Source organism: Atractosteus spatula, chromosome 20, assembly GCF_055471065.1.
Source record: "Atractosteus spatula isolate fAtrSpa1 chromosome 20, fAtrSpa1.hap1, whole genome shotgun sequence".
Lineage (NCBI taxonomy): Eukaryota > Metazoa > Chordata > Actinopteri > Semionotiformes > Lepisosteidae > Atractosteus > Atractosteus spatula.
The window spans coordinates 6133579-6150871 of record NC_142725.1 but is presented as its reverse complement, the minus strand read 5'-3'; the positions used below and the strand labels follow the sequence as shown (position 1 = coordinate 6150871).

The 17293-nt window shown below is 39.5% G+C and overlaps 1 protein-coding gene across 1 annotated transcript; it reads left to right on the top strand.

The window, feature by feature from the left end:
- The first annotated feature begins 10953 nt into the window (after positions 1-10953).
- LOC148817424 (uncharacterized) lies at positions 10954-16946 on the top strand. The gene is made up of 5 exons (XM_088938288.1): positions 10954-11050; positions 13171-13250; positions 13820-14672; positions 16103-16283; positions 16727-16946. The coding sequence occupies exons 2-5, from the start codon at positions 13208-13210 to the stop codon at positions 16928-16930; spliced, it is 1281 nt and encodes a 426-aa protein (XP_088794414.1). The 5' UTR covers positions 10954-11050; positions 13171-13207; the 3' UTR covers positions 16931-16946.
- The last annotated feature ends 347 nt before the right edge of the window (positions 16947-17293 follow it).

The window sequence follows — 17293 nt, the reverse complement described above, 5'->3', positions numbered from 1 at the left end:
CCTGCCTTATCTAGCACTGCTTTACCATCTCCAGCAGTAAAGTATTATAGGCTCATGTTAAAAGCAATAAATGGAGGGTGTTAAATAGATGCATCTATTCCAAAAGCACCACCAAATGAATCTAGAATCAGCTTTGCATAAAGTGTCCCTTGTGATAAACAGTTCCATGGTTATATTTCAGGTCGGATACCAGGATTCCCCAAGGAGCAGCACTGTTAGGGTGTGGTGAGGCTAGATGGTATAAAGCACCAAATCTTAGCAAGAACCACTGTGATTTAACTTCCCACTGCAGTGTCATCTGCTCCCTGATCGCACGGTCCTGTGTCACAGTACAGCACATGTCTGACTCCTGCCTTATCTAGCACTGCTTTATCCTGTAAAGCGCTTTGAGAAGCCACCTTTAAAGACGCTATATAAAATAAAGTTTATTATTATTATTATTATTATTACCATCTCCAGCAGTAAAATATTATAGGCCCATGTTAAAAGCAATGAATGGAGGATGTTAAATAGATGCATCTATTACAAAAGCAACACCAAATGGATCTAGAATCAGCTTTGCATAAAGTGTCCCTTGTGATAAACAGTTCCATGGTTATATTTCAGGTCGGATACCAGGATTCCCCAAGGAGCAGCACTGTTAGGGTGTGGTGAGGCTAGATGGTATAAAGCACCAAATCTTAGCAAGAACCACTGTGATTTAACTTCCCACTGCAGTGTCATCTGCAGAGGATTAAAACTCATTTACAGTGGAAAGAATCCCCCTGTTCACCACTACAGGGCCAAAGCAGCCCTCTAAATTGTCCTCTCTTCCTAATTATCATGTGAGACTTTCAGCAGCACCAGAGTTTCTAATTAAGAAGCTTATATGACATTCTCACGCAACTTCAGAGCAGTTTTCACATCTCTGAAAACCTTTAGAGAAATGTCCTATAATTTTTCTTGAACCTCTCTCCACTCGCCCTAGTTTCCAGGAGTGAAGAACCCTAATTTGAGCGAATACATACAGGCTCTCTTCTTCCTCTTGAGGTATCAAACCTCCAGCCTGGGAAAAGACAGTATTCAAAGTCTGAAATGCTCTAATTAAAAATGTCTGATGTACCAGTAACTTTGACACAGGACTGCAGGATCAGGGGAATACCACCATTGGGCCCGTGAAAGCACTTGTGTGTGTTCTTTATGTGCAAACTGTGACTATTGTGTCAAAAGGAGCTTTGCCTGTAGGTTTAATCAGAGTGTCTTAATTAAAAAAAATTGTATGAACTGTTGAATATACAGTATGATTCAAATTAAAGCATTGCTAACCAATTAAAGGATCACTGTGCAGTACATGGGTGAAATAATGAACATTTTTATACATCCTAATTTAATAAATTAATTTAATAAATTGCTTATATTCAATTTAATGAATCAAAAAAAATTACAACTGTTTTTTGGATTACATCCTTGAAATTGTTTTGGCTGCTTTCCCCTGTTTAATACACACTGTGCTGCCTGCTCACACTGTCCTATGTCACAGTACAGCACATGTCTGACTCCTGCCTTGTCTAGTTTACCATCTCCAGCAGTAACTTATTAGACTCCTGTTATGGTGGGGTGAGGTTGGTATAAAAGCAAAATTTCCAGCAAGAACCACTGTAATTTAACTTTTGACTGTAGTGTAATCTGCAAAGGATTCCAACTCTCATGGATTACTGTAATACAGCATGAAAATTAGTACCATTAGCCTAAAATTAGAAAGTGACGCATGAGGTTCTAAGACTATCTATTGGCTTGACAATAGGACCTCACAGGCTGTAACTCAACCACAGGCAAAGTACGACATGAGAGAACACAGAGGTCCCTCCAAACTGGCTTGTCTATGTTTTGAATTTTTAGAGACGGGTGAATAATTCTAGATAAACCCAAACAAACAGCCCCAGTTTTGAAGATTAACTCCCCTTGACTTTAATTATGTTGCTACATAGTACTGCACATCTGCTGACAGATGGGGGTACAATGTTAAAAAACATGGAATTCAATTCAATTCAGCTTTGTTTGTCATTATACTTACGTGGGTGCATAGTATAGTGAAAAGTGTTTCTCATTAGTCACTCAGGTGCAGTATATAAATAGAACAGAAGACAAGACAATAGACTGTAACACAATAACAGTGTAACTAAATGAAAGTGTAATCAAACTCTGCAAATAAGCAAACAGAGAAAGGAATACAACAGGACAAATACAGTGCAAAAGTAATTTGTGGAACAGTGCAAAAATAATATGGTGATTAATAAATATTACATCTAGTACAGTTTTAAGTACAATTTCGGCTTACATTCAGTTGTCGTGTATGTAGTGGTGTTGGAGTACAGTCATTGTGGGTACAGGAAGAAGTCAGGAGAGATCATAGTATGATGGGAGGGAGTGGGGGAGTCACCAGTTTGAAGGCTCTGGGGAAGAAGCTATTTTGGAGTCTAGTTGTGTGTGACTGGAGCGTCTGGATACTTCTTCCAGATGCAGTGCAGCTGCCATACCAGACTGTGATGCAGCTGGTCAGTATGCTCTCCACCGTACATCTGTAGAAGTTGGTGAGGATCTGTGGAGGCAGGCGTATTTTCTTCAGCCTTCTCAGGAAGTACAGCCGCTGTTGTGCCTTCTTGATGAGACTGGAGGTGTTAAGTGCCCATGTGAGGTCCCTAGAGATGTGAACACCTAGGAATTTGAAGTTATTCACCATCTCCACCGCAGACCCTTTGATGTAGATGGGGGAGTGGACTTTTCCTTGTCTCCTGAAGTGAAAGATCAGCTCTTTGGCTGTTGGATGTTGGATGTTGAGACATACTGTATGTGCTCAGCCCAGTGTTTTACTCCCTGTTCACCCACGACTGTACTGCCAAGTTCAGCACAAACACCATCATCAAGTATGCTGACGATACCACAGTCGTGGGCCTGATCACTGACAACCATGAGACTGCCTAGAGGGAGGAGATAAAACACCTTGCAGGCTGGTGCCAGACCAACAGCCTACAGTACTGTAGCTTTCAGGGGCACCGGTGTTAAGGGTGATCGTGTTGGAGGTGAGGTTGCCAATCCTGACAGTCTGGGGTCTGCTGGTGAGGAAGTCTAGGATCCTGCTACAGAGGGTAGTATCTAAACCTAGAGTCCTGAGTTTGGTAGAAAGTTTTATGGGTATGATGGTGTTAAATACTGAGCTAAAGTCAATGAACAGCATTCTTGTATAGGTGTTCCTTTTATCCAGGTGGGTTAGTGTTGTCACGCCCGACATCCCTCCCTAGAGGGCGCTCCACTGCTCTCATTATTGTTAGTGTCATTTAGCTCTCCAGATGTACCCTTTTAGTGTTATTATTTAAAGACCAGCTCCTCCAGTCCTCGGGGCTCATCATTCTGTCACGAACACGGACTGAAATCCGTGTCAGATCTTGTAGAAGACCCTATGCGATGCGGTAAGAGCTGGAGAGAACAGGAGGCGTGGTAAAAGGGAACACACAGGGGTTTAATAGTGCACAAAATAATAGTGACAATCCGTGAGACAGTGTACAGGGAAGACAAAACGGCATCCAAATCCAAACGGGTCCAAAGGCAGGTCAAAGCACAATCCGAGAGTCCATCAACAAGGAATCCATCCTGGGACGCGACAAAGTTAAAATCCCCGGGAGGGGGGAGCACACGGACAAACAAAACATGGAGGTCCAAGGGTGACGGGGCGAGATCCTCCAGACCCCGGGCTCAGGAAACGGGAGGTGTCGGGGATGAGGCCTATGCCCTCAGGAGACGGACGTAGGGTTTCCTGGTGCTAGGCGGGCCTCGCGACATCTTACCCTAATGATGAGCCCCGAGGACTGGAGGAGCTGGTCTTTAAATAATAACACTAAAAGGGTACACCTGGAGAGCTAAATGACACGAACAATAATGAGAGCAGTGGAGCGCCCTCTAGGGAGGGATGTCGGGCGTGACAAGTGTGGTGTGTAAAGCTATAGAGATTGCATCCTCCATGGAGCGGTTTGTGCGATATGCAAACTGGAGAGGATTAAGTGTTTTTGGAATGCTGGCTTTAATGTGTGGAATAAGCAGATTTTCAAAGCACTTCATTATGATGGGGGTGAGTGCAATAGGATGGTAATTGTTCAGGCATGTGGGTGCTGATTTTTTAAAATATGGATTCTCTGCTCTGAAAGAGCAGTTTCAGTTTTTACACAGCCAATTCTGAAACTGATGTTTCTCCAGGTCATTTCCAGCAGGAATCATGGCTTTAAGAAGTAAAAAGTTTCAAGAGGTTCCAGAAACATGGCCCTCCATGCAATAGTATAGTTTGGAATAAATCCAATGTAATAACCCCATTTCTGTTTTTGATTCATGGAGTTGTAAAGGAATTTAATAACAGGAATTTATCAGGTCCCATTGGAGGACAATATTTATACTCTACATTTATGGGAAGCTGCATCATGTGAATTGGCTGAGAAAGTGAAATCACAGCCAGAACAGCTAAAATGAGGATGTTTGGCCAAGAACCTCCTCATGCTTCAGTCGCCTCTTTGTGTCAGCAAAGCGAAGGGCATACAACCTTTCTCTGCAAGAGCAATCATTGTATAACTCAGGATCTGGACAAAACTGATCTACTGGAATGAAACCAGACCCTGGATTGACCAGCAATCTTCTAAAGAAGTGTTTCTCATGTCTGGCTTCTCAGAGATCTCCCTTAAACCTCTGGCGAAAACATTGCAGCATGCCATATTCAACTGGATTACTCTCCAAACGCTTATAGTGCAGTCCGTAAATACATTATTTGGACAGTGACAATTTTAGTTGTTTTGGCTCTGTACACCAGCACATTGGATTTGAAATGAAACAATGACAACGAGTTTAAAGTGCAGAATGTCAGCTTTAATTCGAGGGTATTTACATATGTATTGGGTGAACCATATAGGAATCACAGCTCTTTTATAAACATTTCCCCCCATTTCATGGGACCAAAAGTAATTGTAAATTGATGACTGCCTGAAATCTGTGACTCATACAGATCACCAGACGTTTGGCATCTTTCCTTGTGATGCTCTGCCAGGCCTGTAATTCTGCCATTTTCATTTCCTGATTGTTTGGGGGCTTTTTCCTTTCAGTCTTGTCTTCAGTAAGTGACATGCATCAATGGGATTCAGGCTGGATGATTGACTTGGCCAGTCAATAACATTCCACTTTTTGGCCCTGAGAAACTCCATGGTTGCTTTAGCAGTATGCTTGGGGTCATTGTCCTGCTGCAATGAGAGCCAGCAGCCATGTCACCCTGCAACTTACAATTGGCAACCCACTGAAGCTAAGCAGGTGTGATCCTGGTCAGTACTTGGATGGGAGACCTCCTGGGAAAAACTAAGGTTGCTGCTGGAAGAGGTGTTAGTGAGGCCAGCAAGCCAGCGGTCCATGTGGGTCCTAATGCCCCAGTATAGTGATGGGGACACTATGTTGTAAACAAGCGCCGTCTTTCTGATGAGATGTAAAACTGAGGACCTGACTCTCTGTGGTCATTAAAAATCCCAGGGTGTTTCTTGAAAAGAGAAGGGGTGTAACCCCGGTGTCCTGGCCAAATTTTCCATGCCTCCTAATAATCCTCCTCTATGAATTGGCTACATTACTTTGTTCTCACCCCCTGGAGAGATTGTCCTGCTGCAATGAGTTTTGAAACATTTGATTGGATCTGAGCAGATTAGCTGCTTCTGTACACTTCAGTATTCATCCTGCTGCTGCCATCTGCAGTCACATTAATAAAGACAAGTGAGCCAGTTCCACTGGCATCGAAATATGCCCAAGCTATGAAACTACCTTCACCATGTTCCACAGATAAGGTGGTATGCTTTGGATCATGAGCAGTTCCATTTTTTCTCCCCACTTTTTTCTTTCCATCACTCTGGTACAGGTTAATCTTTGTCTCATCTGTCCATAAAGCTTTGTCCCAGAACACTGGAGGCTTCTTATGTGCTTTTTAAGCAAACCATAACCTGGCCTTTCCTACCACCGGTTTGCATCATGTAGTGAACCCTCTGCCATTATGCTGGTGTATTCTTCTCTTTATGGTAGTCTTAGACACATCTACAGTATACCTTCATTCTGGAGTGTTGCCAACCTGTTCAACAGTCGAAAAGGGGCTTTTCTTCACAATTGAAAGTATTCTTCACTCATCCACTACTGTGGTCTTCCAGGTCATTTGCTATTGCTAAGATTATGAGTGCATTCTTGCTTCTATAAATGTACCAAACAGTTAATTGACCCACCTAATGTTTTGGCTATGTCTGATTTTACAGCCTCCTGATGGCCAACTTTAATGGCAAAAACACTTCTTCGGTCCTCGTGTTTAGAGAGGACAGCAACAGACTCCAGATGCAAATGCCACATCTAGAATCAACTCTAGACCTTTTGTTAGTTCTCTTGTGCATGAACTCATAATGCAACACACAGATGGCCAAGAAACAACTGGGCAGCCAATTGTCCAATTACTTTTGGTCCCCTAAAATGGGAGGACTATGTCTAAAAGGGCTGTGATTCCTATATGGTTCACCCAATAGGGATGTAAATACCCTCCAATTAAAGCTTACATTCTGCACGTTAACCCCAGTCATTTCAAATCCAATGTGCTGGTGTAGAGAGCCAAAACACAAATTGTGTCACTGTCCAAATATTTACGGACAGCATTGTATATGGTATTTGTATTCTTAGATCGCACAAAAGCAGATAATGACGAACAAATACAACTTCACAACTGCTAGTATTTGCCCATTAATTGAATAATATGCTTCATACAGGTCTTTGCCAGATCTATAGCTACTTTTTGAGGTCAAGGATTTCTTCCTTTATTCCCACTCTGGACACTGAAGCTCCAAGCCATCTTCCAGTAACAACCGTCTCATATCCAAAGATGGTGATCACCTTTGCTTTGTAAGGAACAATCTGAAGTGTGATGATACAGTATGTCTGTTTTTTTTTTCACCTGAGCACCTTGTATGAAAAACAAAATTCTTTATGGCATTCATTTAATTTTATTTTACAAATATATTAAATATGTTTTTACCTGTATGTTTATATATGGAAAACACAAACTGTTTTATTGAGAAATATTTATGTCTTCATAATCTAGATACAGTAGGGGCATCACTTTATGTAACAAGGTCAATGTTGCCTTAATTTCCCCCCCAAAAAATGGAATTATACTTGATATCTTTCCAAAAAGTATGAGAGGGGGGTGTTGCCTGTGCCCTAGCTAAACTCCACTCTGGTTTGGTCCAAACGGGACTACTTAAAAAAGGTTCCAACTTAAACGCTTACCCTTTAAAGCGCTTTGAGTTCTTCCAGAATGAAAAGCACTATATGTTATGGCTGCAGCTGGACTCATTATCCAACTTCCCTTACACACCCCTTCCTTCACTATTTCAACAATCAGTTCACCCAGTTACATTGCTTGGTATTAGGATCTCTTCCACCTCCTGAGCTCACCTCGCCCTTTCCTCCTCAGTACCTTTTTCTACTTGGTCTGGACTCCCTCAACATCGCTTCTTTGGTTTTGATTTTGGATTTCTCACTCTTGCCTCGCCCCTATCGGATTTGTTTGCCTCTCCTCTTGCCTCCTACCTGGACATGACCCTGCCTGGAATAGCCGACCACTCTCCCTCGTCGCCTATCTTGGATACCTCAGCTACCTTGCCTGGAGACCGCACAGGGTTCGTAAATTACATAGTTCTTACAGAATACCAAGCCTGGAACGTGAATCCCGCGGATCAGGACGATACTTTCTCCATTCTCTTACACTATATTAATGTAAGGAATTATTATTGTAATTGAGGGCATTAGTAGTTTAGGTCAGTAGAGACACTGGAGACAGCAGAATAGAGTTGCTCAGCTTTATCACAGTGCTGGGAGACCACCCTCTCCCTGTATGTTGTGTAAAGAGTGTTGTCAGCAAAACAGGGAATTACAGGTCTTTACAAGGAGACGCGCACAGGGGTGTGTGCAGTGTTATTCATTTAGTTAAGACTGGAAGGCTTTTTGCAAATTATACGCTGTTCTGCATAGTAAAATATAAAAAATTGGTTTATGTAAAAGAAATTCAGTGAGGTTCATGTGACTTGAAATGGTGTTCTTCAGTGAAAATAAACTATAAAAACAGGCTCCCTCCCCAAGCCCCGTCTTACTCCTCCATGACCTCTGTTTCTGTCCAGAACATTCCAAGTGCCATTGTTTAGCAACCAAGATAACTGTCACTTGGAGCCTCAGAATCCTTCATATTTGTTTTTCTATTGTTAAATATTTCATATTGATTTATTTATAAGATATTAAAAAATCAATCTGAAATTCTTCTTCATACCGTGTCCAGAATTAATTTAAGTACAGCAGCATCAGATGTGTAGAACATCTATTTCCCAACCTCTAGGGGTACACAGGAATGTGTATACTACCTGGGAAAATCCAAATGCCTTTATTATGAGAAAGAATAGACTGATAATCTAGTATACTGCATCACATTCATTGGTTGATCCATGCTTCATGATCCATGAAGGAGTGTGTAGGTTACTCATTTTTGCTGCCACCTGATCTCATCTGTCTTATGTAGTAATTTACCTTTTAAAGACCAATCCAGCCCCCTGGACAAAGTTACTCAATCTTAGTTACTCAGATAATTCAGGTTTTCTTCTGAGTACCTTGTTTAAAAAAGATTGCTTACCTAAAAAAATACAGTGCCTAACAAATGCAATCAGACCATTCTTGTTGTGTCCCATATTGCAAATTTAGAAAATCTGTGACTTAGACACATCTTTTTTTTAAACTTTAAAATTAATTCAAAAACTTGATGTCCAGACTGAAGACTTTAAAAATAAAAATTTGTTACAGTAAATGGGAGTTCATGTATAGCATACTGTATATTATGATTAAATGACGTCAAGAATTTATTATGAATTACTGACAGATGATTCTTATTGAACTTGGTTTTTGACAACTGTCTCAAACATCTGCTATACATCTGCTATAAACTCCATTTCACTTGGAATAATAATAATAATAACAATAATTGCTTACACTTATATAGCGCTTTTCTGGACACTCCACTCAAAGCACTTTACAGGTAATGGGGATCCACTCCACCACCACCAATGTGCAGCATCCACCTGGATGAATAACACAAACAACCACGAACGAAGCTTTTTGAAGAATAAACCTATAACTTGTTCATTTGCCGCCTACACATGCTGACGCAGCTACCCACCTGAATTATTATCTCCTAGATTTCTTTTTGCTTTCTTTTGCTTTTCTTGTAACGCACTTTGAGAAGATACTCAGACTGTCTCTGATGCTTTTACCTCCCCTCTTGTAAGCTTACGTCCTGCAATTGTTGTTTTATTTGGTTGAGCAGTTTGAAATGTTTTTGAGTTGTGTGGAGCTCTCTGTTGCAGTTTGTGGATATGTTTCCGTTAATGTGACTTTCTGTTTTTTCTGATTGCTTTCGGGGAGAGTGTGATGGGAAAAGAGGGACGATCAAGAAGAGAAAGAACGAGAACGCGGCAGGTGTAAATGTTATTGTTCAGCAATAAACCTTTACAGGAATATCTGTCTCCATGCAGTTCCCATCCGTACAGGCAGAGTGTTTAACCACCACCGCACAAACCCTACAGCTACACCCCCATGATATCCCTCCATTATACCCAAGCACCTAGTCTTCTTCAAACCAAGCCACTCTAGAGATCTTCATGGTCATTTTCAAATCATTTCATCTTCTGCTTTCCACTTCCTTCATATCTGTAGCTTCTGCGGTGAAGCCAACTCCTGCTGTGTACCCTTTTTTCTACTTATTCTGTGTCTCGTCCATCCAAGTGTCAGTTGGTTTATCTCTCCACTCTGATTGAGATTCCCAAACTAGCCTCTGAATTACTCAGAATTATTGTTTACTTTATGACCTTTCAGCTGTAATATTTGCAATCTGTGACCTCCAACAACAAGACCATAACGCTGTACCCAGTGCTGAAGTTGACAAGGTCACGGCATGCCTTTTTGATTCACTTCCTTTTCCCATTTACTGTTATCAGCCCCATTGGGAAAATATTCTGGAGAAAAGATATTGATAATTGATATACTGGCCCTTCCCCCATATGTCCTCTGTACCAAGTACCAACAGCCTCATTGGGAAACCAAGTACTGTATGTCATCACAAAAATCCTGCTGTACTCAAATGAAGGGAAATGTTTAAAACAAATAAACTGGTTATTATATAAATGAATCTTCTAAATTGAATATTATATAAATAGTATTATACAAAAAGTTAGAAAATAGATGTATGGATTATACACTTAACCCTTTAATTACAAAGGGACCCTACCAAACAGTTCCTGATTGTGACAAAAGAAATAGTTCTAATAAATTAGACTCTGTATCATACATATGTTTCCTTGTGAACTCATTGACAAATGGTATTAATTGATATGTTTAAATTAAGGGAGGAATTTACTGTTTGCATTTGTCTTAAGATAATAAATTTGTCATTCTTGTTGGGTATGATTTGGTTTAGTTTTTATTCAATATTTTATGTTACATATTAAAAACATTTTGAACATGTTGTTTCGCCACACTGTGTCTTTTATGAAGACACTGGACTGAAACTGCAGTCACATAAGTCATTTCGCAATCTTTACTGCAGTTCAAGAAATACTTCTGTTTCAATTTGGAAATCAAATTTTGGGGAAACAAATGAATTTCAGTTACATAAAAGCAGGAATATTAAAAAATGCAAACAGTTTCGATATACTGTACTTACAGAACTTGTTCTGCCTGCAAATGTGTCTTTAATGTGTTTTCAAGAAAAAAACTGATATCTGCATGTGAAAGGGGAGTGTTGAAGGATAATATCCAATCCAAAACGTTTTAAGGTGTTTTTAGTTTTATACTGTATGTATAAATACGAAGCTGAGGACAGGCATTTACAGTCAGAGAGGAAGCACTGACGAAATCGTTACCTTGATACTCATACCTGCTGGACCAAGTGTGATTCAAAAGCTGCTTTCTTCAGAGTGTAACCAAGGTAAGTTTCATTTCATAGCTGATGTGTTACAGGTCATCATTAGAGTGTTTTACAGTATTTTCTCCAATTTACAATTGTATAACCACCGTAAGTGTTGTGATTTGCCTTCAGAATGTTTTACTATACTATATCATAAGAATATCAAGAAAATACCATGGCAATGTTTCTGGGAATCATTACTATCCCACAGTACATTTACTTTAGTAAATGTCTGATACTGCTGTACACCATAATATTCCCAAGGGCAAGCGTTGTACATTACTGTTACCAATCCTATGTATAGTCCTACTGCATCTTGCTAGACTAAATGATAATCACTTAACTGTACAGTACATGTATCTGTCCTGTTCCTTGTTTCTCTGTGCTTTACTTGTTCTTCTGGTTTGTCTTGTTGTCTGGGGCTATATAGTTCCGGGTCTCACTTTCCTCTCGCTCGGTATTGGGATTGGTTGTAGAGAGGCTCGCCTCACCAGGTCGCCCCACATCCGCTACCTGAGGTCTTATGTCTCGTTCCGACTTCGCCCGATACCTTGAGCCCGGAGCAAACCCCCTTATTTGCTCTGTTCCTGCCGCTACACATAGGGTCCTCCCTTCTTGCCGGTCTCTCTCCACAGCTATACCCCAGATTCCGTGACAGATAGAAAATGGATGGGCGGATAATATACTGTATATTTAATTATTTGATTTGCTTTATAAAACTTTAAGCAGTATTCCATCTTTTTCATAAACATTTTCTGCATCAGAGTCTTTAACTTAGTCACTTGCTATGGTTATTTTGGAAACGTTCTGGCATGCTCGTTTGAACTACCTAATGTTTATGATCATTATAAAATGATATAAAGCTATAATGTTTTCCATGAACACTTGGTGTCGTTATTGCTGTAATGGATAATGAAAAGCTTGTAGCTTCATTGAACCTTTTGTAGAAAATGGAAAAAGTAACACTAGTAGTTTTTAATTTAGCTCATCCAATTAGAGTGACATACTGTACTGTACTGTAAGTTATTCTTTGAAAGTCATTCAAATCACTTAAAACCTCTTTTTTGTTTTAAATAAGATATATTTTCTTATTGTTTCAAACAGTATATAAAGCCACTATGTACAATTCTAACAATAAATTGTCCGTTCTCTAATTACTATTAATTTATATTTCATTAAGAATAATTCTTTTACTGCATTTAATTAAAAAATGAAAAATGTCAGTTAGTGTTACTGTACAGTATGATTAGTGCAGGAAAGCACTAATGGGTTAATAAACATTTATTTGTTATGATTAAAATAGGATTTGTGCAAAAGCCACATTAAGATAGATTCACTGTGCCACCTGGCAATTCTAGAGAGTAATGTAGTCCTGCATCAGATTATGTGAAAATCTAAAAAATGTTGGATTCTGAAAATTGTCTTTTGTGGTTATTAAAATAGGTATCTGGAAAAAACATACAGGCACAGCCATGTTTGATAATCAAGTCACATTATATGGACATACAGTACACAACACATATAGTGCTAATAGGAATTTTACATAGTTACACAATGTTTCCAAACTAAGACATTTTGTGACCTAATAGCCTGAAATCAAGACACATTTAATTAAAATGTATTTAATGTAAGTTACAACCTCCAAGTGCAATGTAAATGCTCAAACAGAAAAGTAATTATAATTGAAAATCTAGAAAAAAATTTTTTATAAGTGCATACACCCCTTGGTAATACTATAGCAGTTGTAAATTAGGAAGGAGTGAACTGTGTATTGTTTATGTATAGTTTCTCACAGTGTACTTGTCTTCACCTCACTGCTGTCTTAAGAACTTATCTATATATGATTGATTTTGCTCATTTCTTCCTACAAATATAGCTTCAATCCACACTAGCATAACAATTAAAAATTAAGAAATTAATTATTAATTGCCTCTGACACAACCCGCTTGATGTATCAGAATAAAAGTCTCAAGGGGAAAATTAACACAGAATGCAGTTGGTAGTTTGGCATACTGTATATTTGTGGTACTGTAGATGTAACATGCATTATTAGAATATTAGGAAACTTCTAAGTAGTAAGTACCTACTTGTAAGTTATGTGAAAAATAATGTTATTTTGTGTATGGAATTCTGTTTTGCAGACAGACAGAAAGTTGACCTCATCTTCAGAAAGAGACCATGTCTGACCAGGTTAAGACTTCAGGAGCAGCAGACAATATGTGTGAGTATGAAGAGAACTGACATTGTTTCACAGATAAACTGTATATGCAAATCTACAGGAGCTGTCTGAAGGGATAAAATGGGCACTCAGGGCACCATCAACTCCCATGACAGTGAGCTCAAAGGCTGAGACTCCGATATCAATGACTCAGAAATTAATCTTGAATCTGATCTTCACGAATTACTCTATAATGTCAAGATTGAAGGTTTCAAAGTTCCAGAATTTTTTAACATGTCATGTAAAAGAAAACACCTGAAAGAGCTCTACAGCCAGATAACATTTAGATTCTAAACAGTTCACTTAGAATAATAAATACTGTATGTAAAACAATTTCAAGTTTCTCACTGAATGTTTTGATTAATTATTTTCCCACTTTAGGAGACAACCAAATCCTAATAAACCATTACACTCTGTCCTTTTTTCTTATTGCTTTGTTTTCATTAGTTAGATTTTATATTAAATGTATTACTATTATATAATGGTCTTTTAAAGATTAGGATATTTGAAGTTGGTGAAATTGGTTATTTTGTTCACTATTTGATTATAAAAGTTATTTTTTTATTGGGAAGGTATGGTGCTGTTTGCCATGGAAAGATCAGGGCGTATCAAGATTGGACTGCCCCCAAATAATTACAATGACAACTTCAGTGAGTATTCGAAATATGTGGGAAATCTGCAAGGCATCTCTCACGTCGCCTTCAGCCCTCAAGGAACAATGTTTGCAGTCCGTGATGCACAGCTGTATTCTGGGTCTCCTCCAGCGAATCCAGATGAGAACTGGCTGAAGCAGAAAGCTCGGTGTGTAGGAAGGTCTGGGTGGGATCAAGTTCATTCCCTCTTCTTCCATCCAAACGGCACACTCTATGTTGTCATGAAGAGTGGTGAACTGTACAGGGGTCCCCCTCCTGAGAATGAGTACGTGTCCTGGATGTACAGGGTTGCTACGAAGATAGGAACTGGAGGATGGTGCTTCCCTTCTCTGTTCTTTGACCCTGCGGGTATCCTGTATACTGTGACCACAGAAGGGAAGCTGCTTAAAGGAAGCCCTCCGAATGATATGAACTACAACTGGTATAAAAACAGTGAAATTATTGGATCTGGAGGCTGGACAGAACTTACCCATTTCATGGCCTTCTCTCCTGATGGCAATCTGTGGTGTGTCTCCAAGAATGGAGGGAAGATCTACACTGCCCCACCACCCAGGTTTGCAAGTGATAACTGGATTGGAAGAGCCCAGAATCTTGGATCTGGCTACAATCAATTCCCAATCCTCGCCCTCACGCAAGATAAAACCATAAGTCAAATTTTAAGTTTGGATTTCTCTGTTAAAGATGCAAAGATTCTTTCAAAAGAGCCTCTGACAGTTGGGCAACATGACTGTGACAACTCTACTGGCTCTGTTCCTTACACTGCAACTTTCGAGTAAGTGCTGCATTCTAAGTTGTATTTTCATTGTTCTGTATATCACAAAATACACAATGCTTACAAAAAATACACACAAAATACACTGCCAATAGATCTAAAACTTAAATTGTGGGACTGCTGGTAATCATTTGGCAAACTTAACACAAAGATGTTTAAGGGTAACAAAATTTGAATTTAATGATGTCTGAAAATTTATTTTGAGATATTATGAAATGAAAAATCTACCTTTAGATTCATTTCTACATATATGTTCAACTCTAACCTGTCAGTAAATCACTTGACTCTCAATTTGACTTTAAGAAATTTAAAAAATGTTATAGAAGTGTTATAGAAGAAGAATCACCACACTGCAACACAACTGGCAGCCCAGCAGGTGTGAGCCTGGCCAGTACCTGTATGGGAGACCTCCTGAGAAAGCTAAGGTTGCTGCTGGAAGAGGTGTTAGTGGGACCAGTGGGGGGTGCCCACCCTGCAGTCTGTGTGGGTCCTAATGCCCCAGTATAGTGACAGGGACACTATAATGTGAGATGGAAGAGACATAAAACCGATGCCCTGACTCTCTGTGGTCATTAAAAATAACAGGGTGTTTCTCAAAAAGTGTAGGGGTGTTACCCTGGTGTCCTGGACAAATTTCAGATTGGCATTTAACAATCATGGCCTCCCAGTAATCTCCATCTATGAACTGGCCTCATCTCTCTGTTCTCCTCCCCACTGAGAGCTGCTGTGTGATGAGTGTATTGGTACACTCTGGCAGAGCTACTCATTGGTGGTAGTGGAGGGGAGTCCTTGTTACTTGTAATCATCATCATCGTCATCATCAATGTACTGCAATACATTTGAAAAACTATCAACTTACCTTCCTGTCCATTCTATAAATGCTGAATTTAATGATGATGTCATGAGGGTATTTTCGGGCTTGAGGAGAATTAGAATGTGTGACAGGAAAGATGAAGGAACACCAGCAGAAGATACAAAAATTACTAACATTGCAAAACAACAGACAAAAACTTGCAAAGCAACTACTTCTAAACTGTTGAATCCTGAGTTTGTCTCTAGCTCAGTCCTCCTTCGTGAGGATTTTGCATGTTCTTCTCATGGTGAATGGCTTTACTTAGATACTTTATTGATCCCGTGAGGGAAATTGCAAATGCACCATCAGCTGTCTGTGACTGGGAGGTTCCACACCTGGAGAGTGTCAGCAGGTTTGGGTAGGCTTTAGTCAGCCACAATTTGAGCAAGTAGTAACAACATGAAAAAACCCTCTCTTGCCATCTTCACTATCTCTGAAGTTCAAGAAATTCACCCGGCTGGTATGTCAGGCGAGTACTTGCACAAGTCCTCCTTCTACCTGTGTGGTGCAGCCAGGTTGATACAGTCTGCAGCTTTGAAACAAGGAGTTGTAAAATAGAATGTGATTTTTTTTTCAGGTTTTCTGAAACTATTACGTTGGAAAGCTCTTTCGCCCATTCTCATGAATTTACTGTGGCAGTTGGAGCATCAACAACTTTTAAAGCTGGAATCCCATTGTTGGCTGCGAATGAAACCACAGTCTCTATTAATGCCAGTACTACTCACAACTGGAGTTTTACAGAGACAGAAAGGAAAGAGGTACAGTATGTTCCCAGTACTAGAATAAGCTATTGAAGATGAATGGTGCCTTTAAGCCCCCTGGGCTGTTACTCAAAGAAATTGAGCAAGACATAGCTTTTTTCTATATGTGGAATGGAAGAAGAAAACAGGGCACTTGACTAACATGGAGACTTTGATACGAGAACACTGTTGTTATGCACATTTTAACTACAACCTAACTACACTCCTTAAATTGCCTTGTTTTTTTTATTAAGTTCAAGCACATCTGAAAAAGGCTCTACAGATGAAACACTGTCTCTTTTCTTTCCCTTTCAGCATGGAATAAACCTTTACCTCTTCCTTTGTTTTTTTATTGCCATAACCAGTGAACTGCTTTAGCTTACTGGTTTTCAATGATGTATTTGCCACTGTTTTCTGAAAGCAGAGACCCCAGCCAATGGCTTTTGCTTCTTTCATTGCAGATTGTTAATACATCCAGCCTGAGTGCTACAGTGCCCCCTGGGGAGGCTGTGAGATTCAAGGCTGTAGTCCAGAAGGGGATCATTGATGTTCCTTACACAGCGAAGGTGCTCACTGTCTTCGGACACCAGACCACTATCACTGGGACATGGACCGGAGCTTCAGTTTCGAAAGTGGCAATAAAGGAAGAGCCTATCGTTAACTAAAACAGTTTAGTAGTTACATGCAAGCAGATACTTTACCTTACAGAGCATTTATATAGGCAAATGCCAGTAATTTAACATTCAAAGCTATTTAGCTTTTGCTGTTATCTAGTAAAATGGGTATTTCCTTCAACAGCATGAGTATACTAATTTGCTTAATTTCTCTCCGATCAAGGAATTTGTTTGAATAAATTTCTCTTTTAAACTACAATTTGATATGATAATTAGAACTAATTGTATGCCAAGCCATTTGTGTTGGATTGTTCAGAGCTATTGCATTTAATCATCTTCACTATACGGTACTTGGGTTTTTTCCTTAATTTTTGTAATAATTAAAAAATGATTATTAAATAATTTCATTAAATT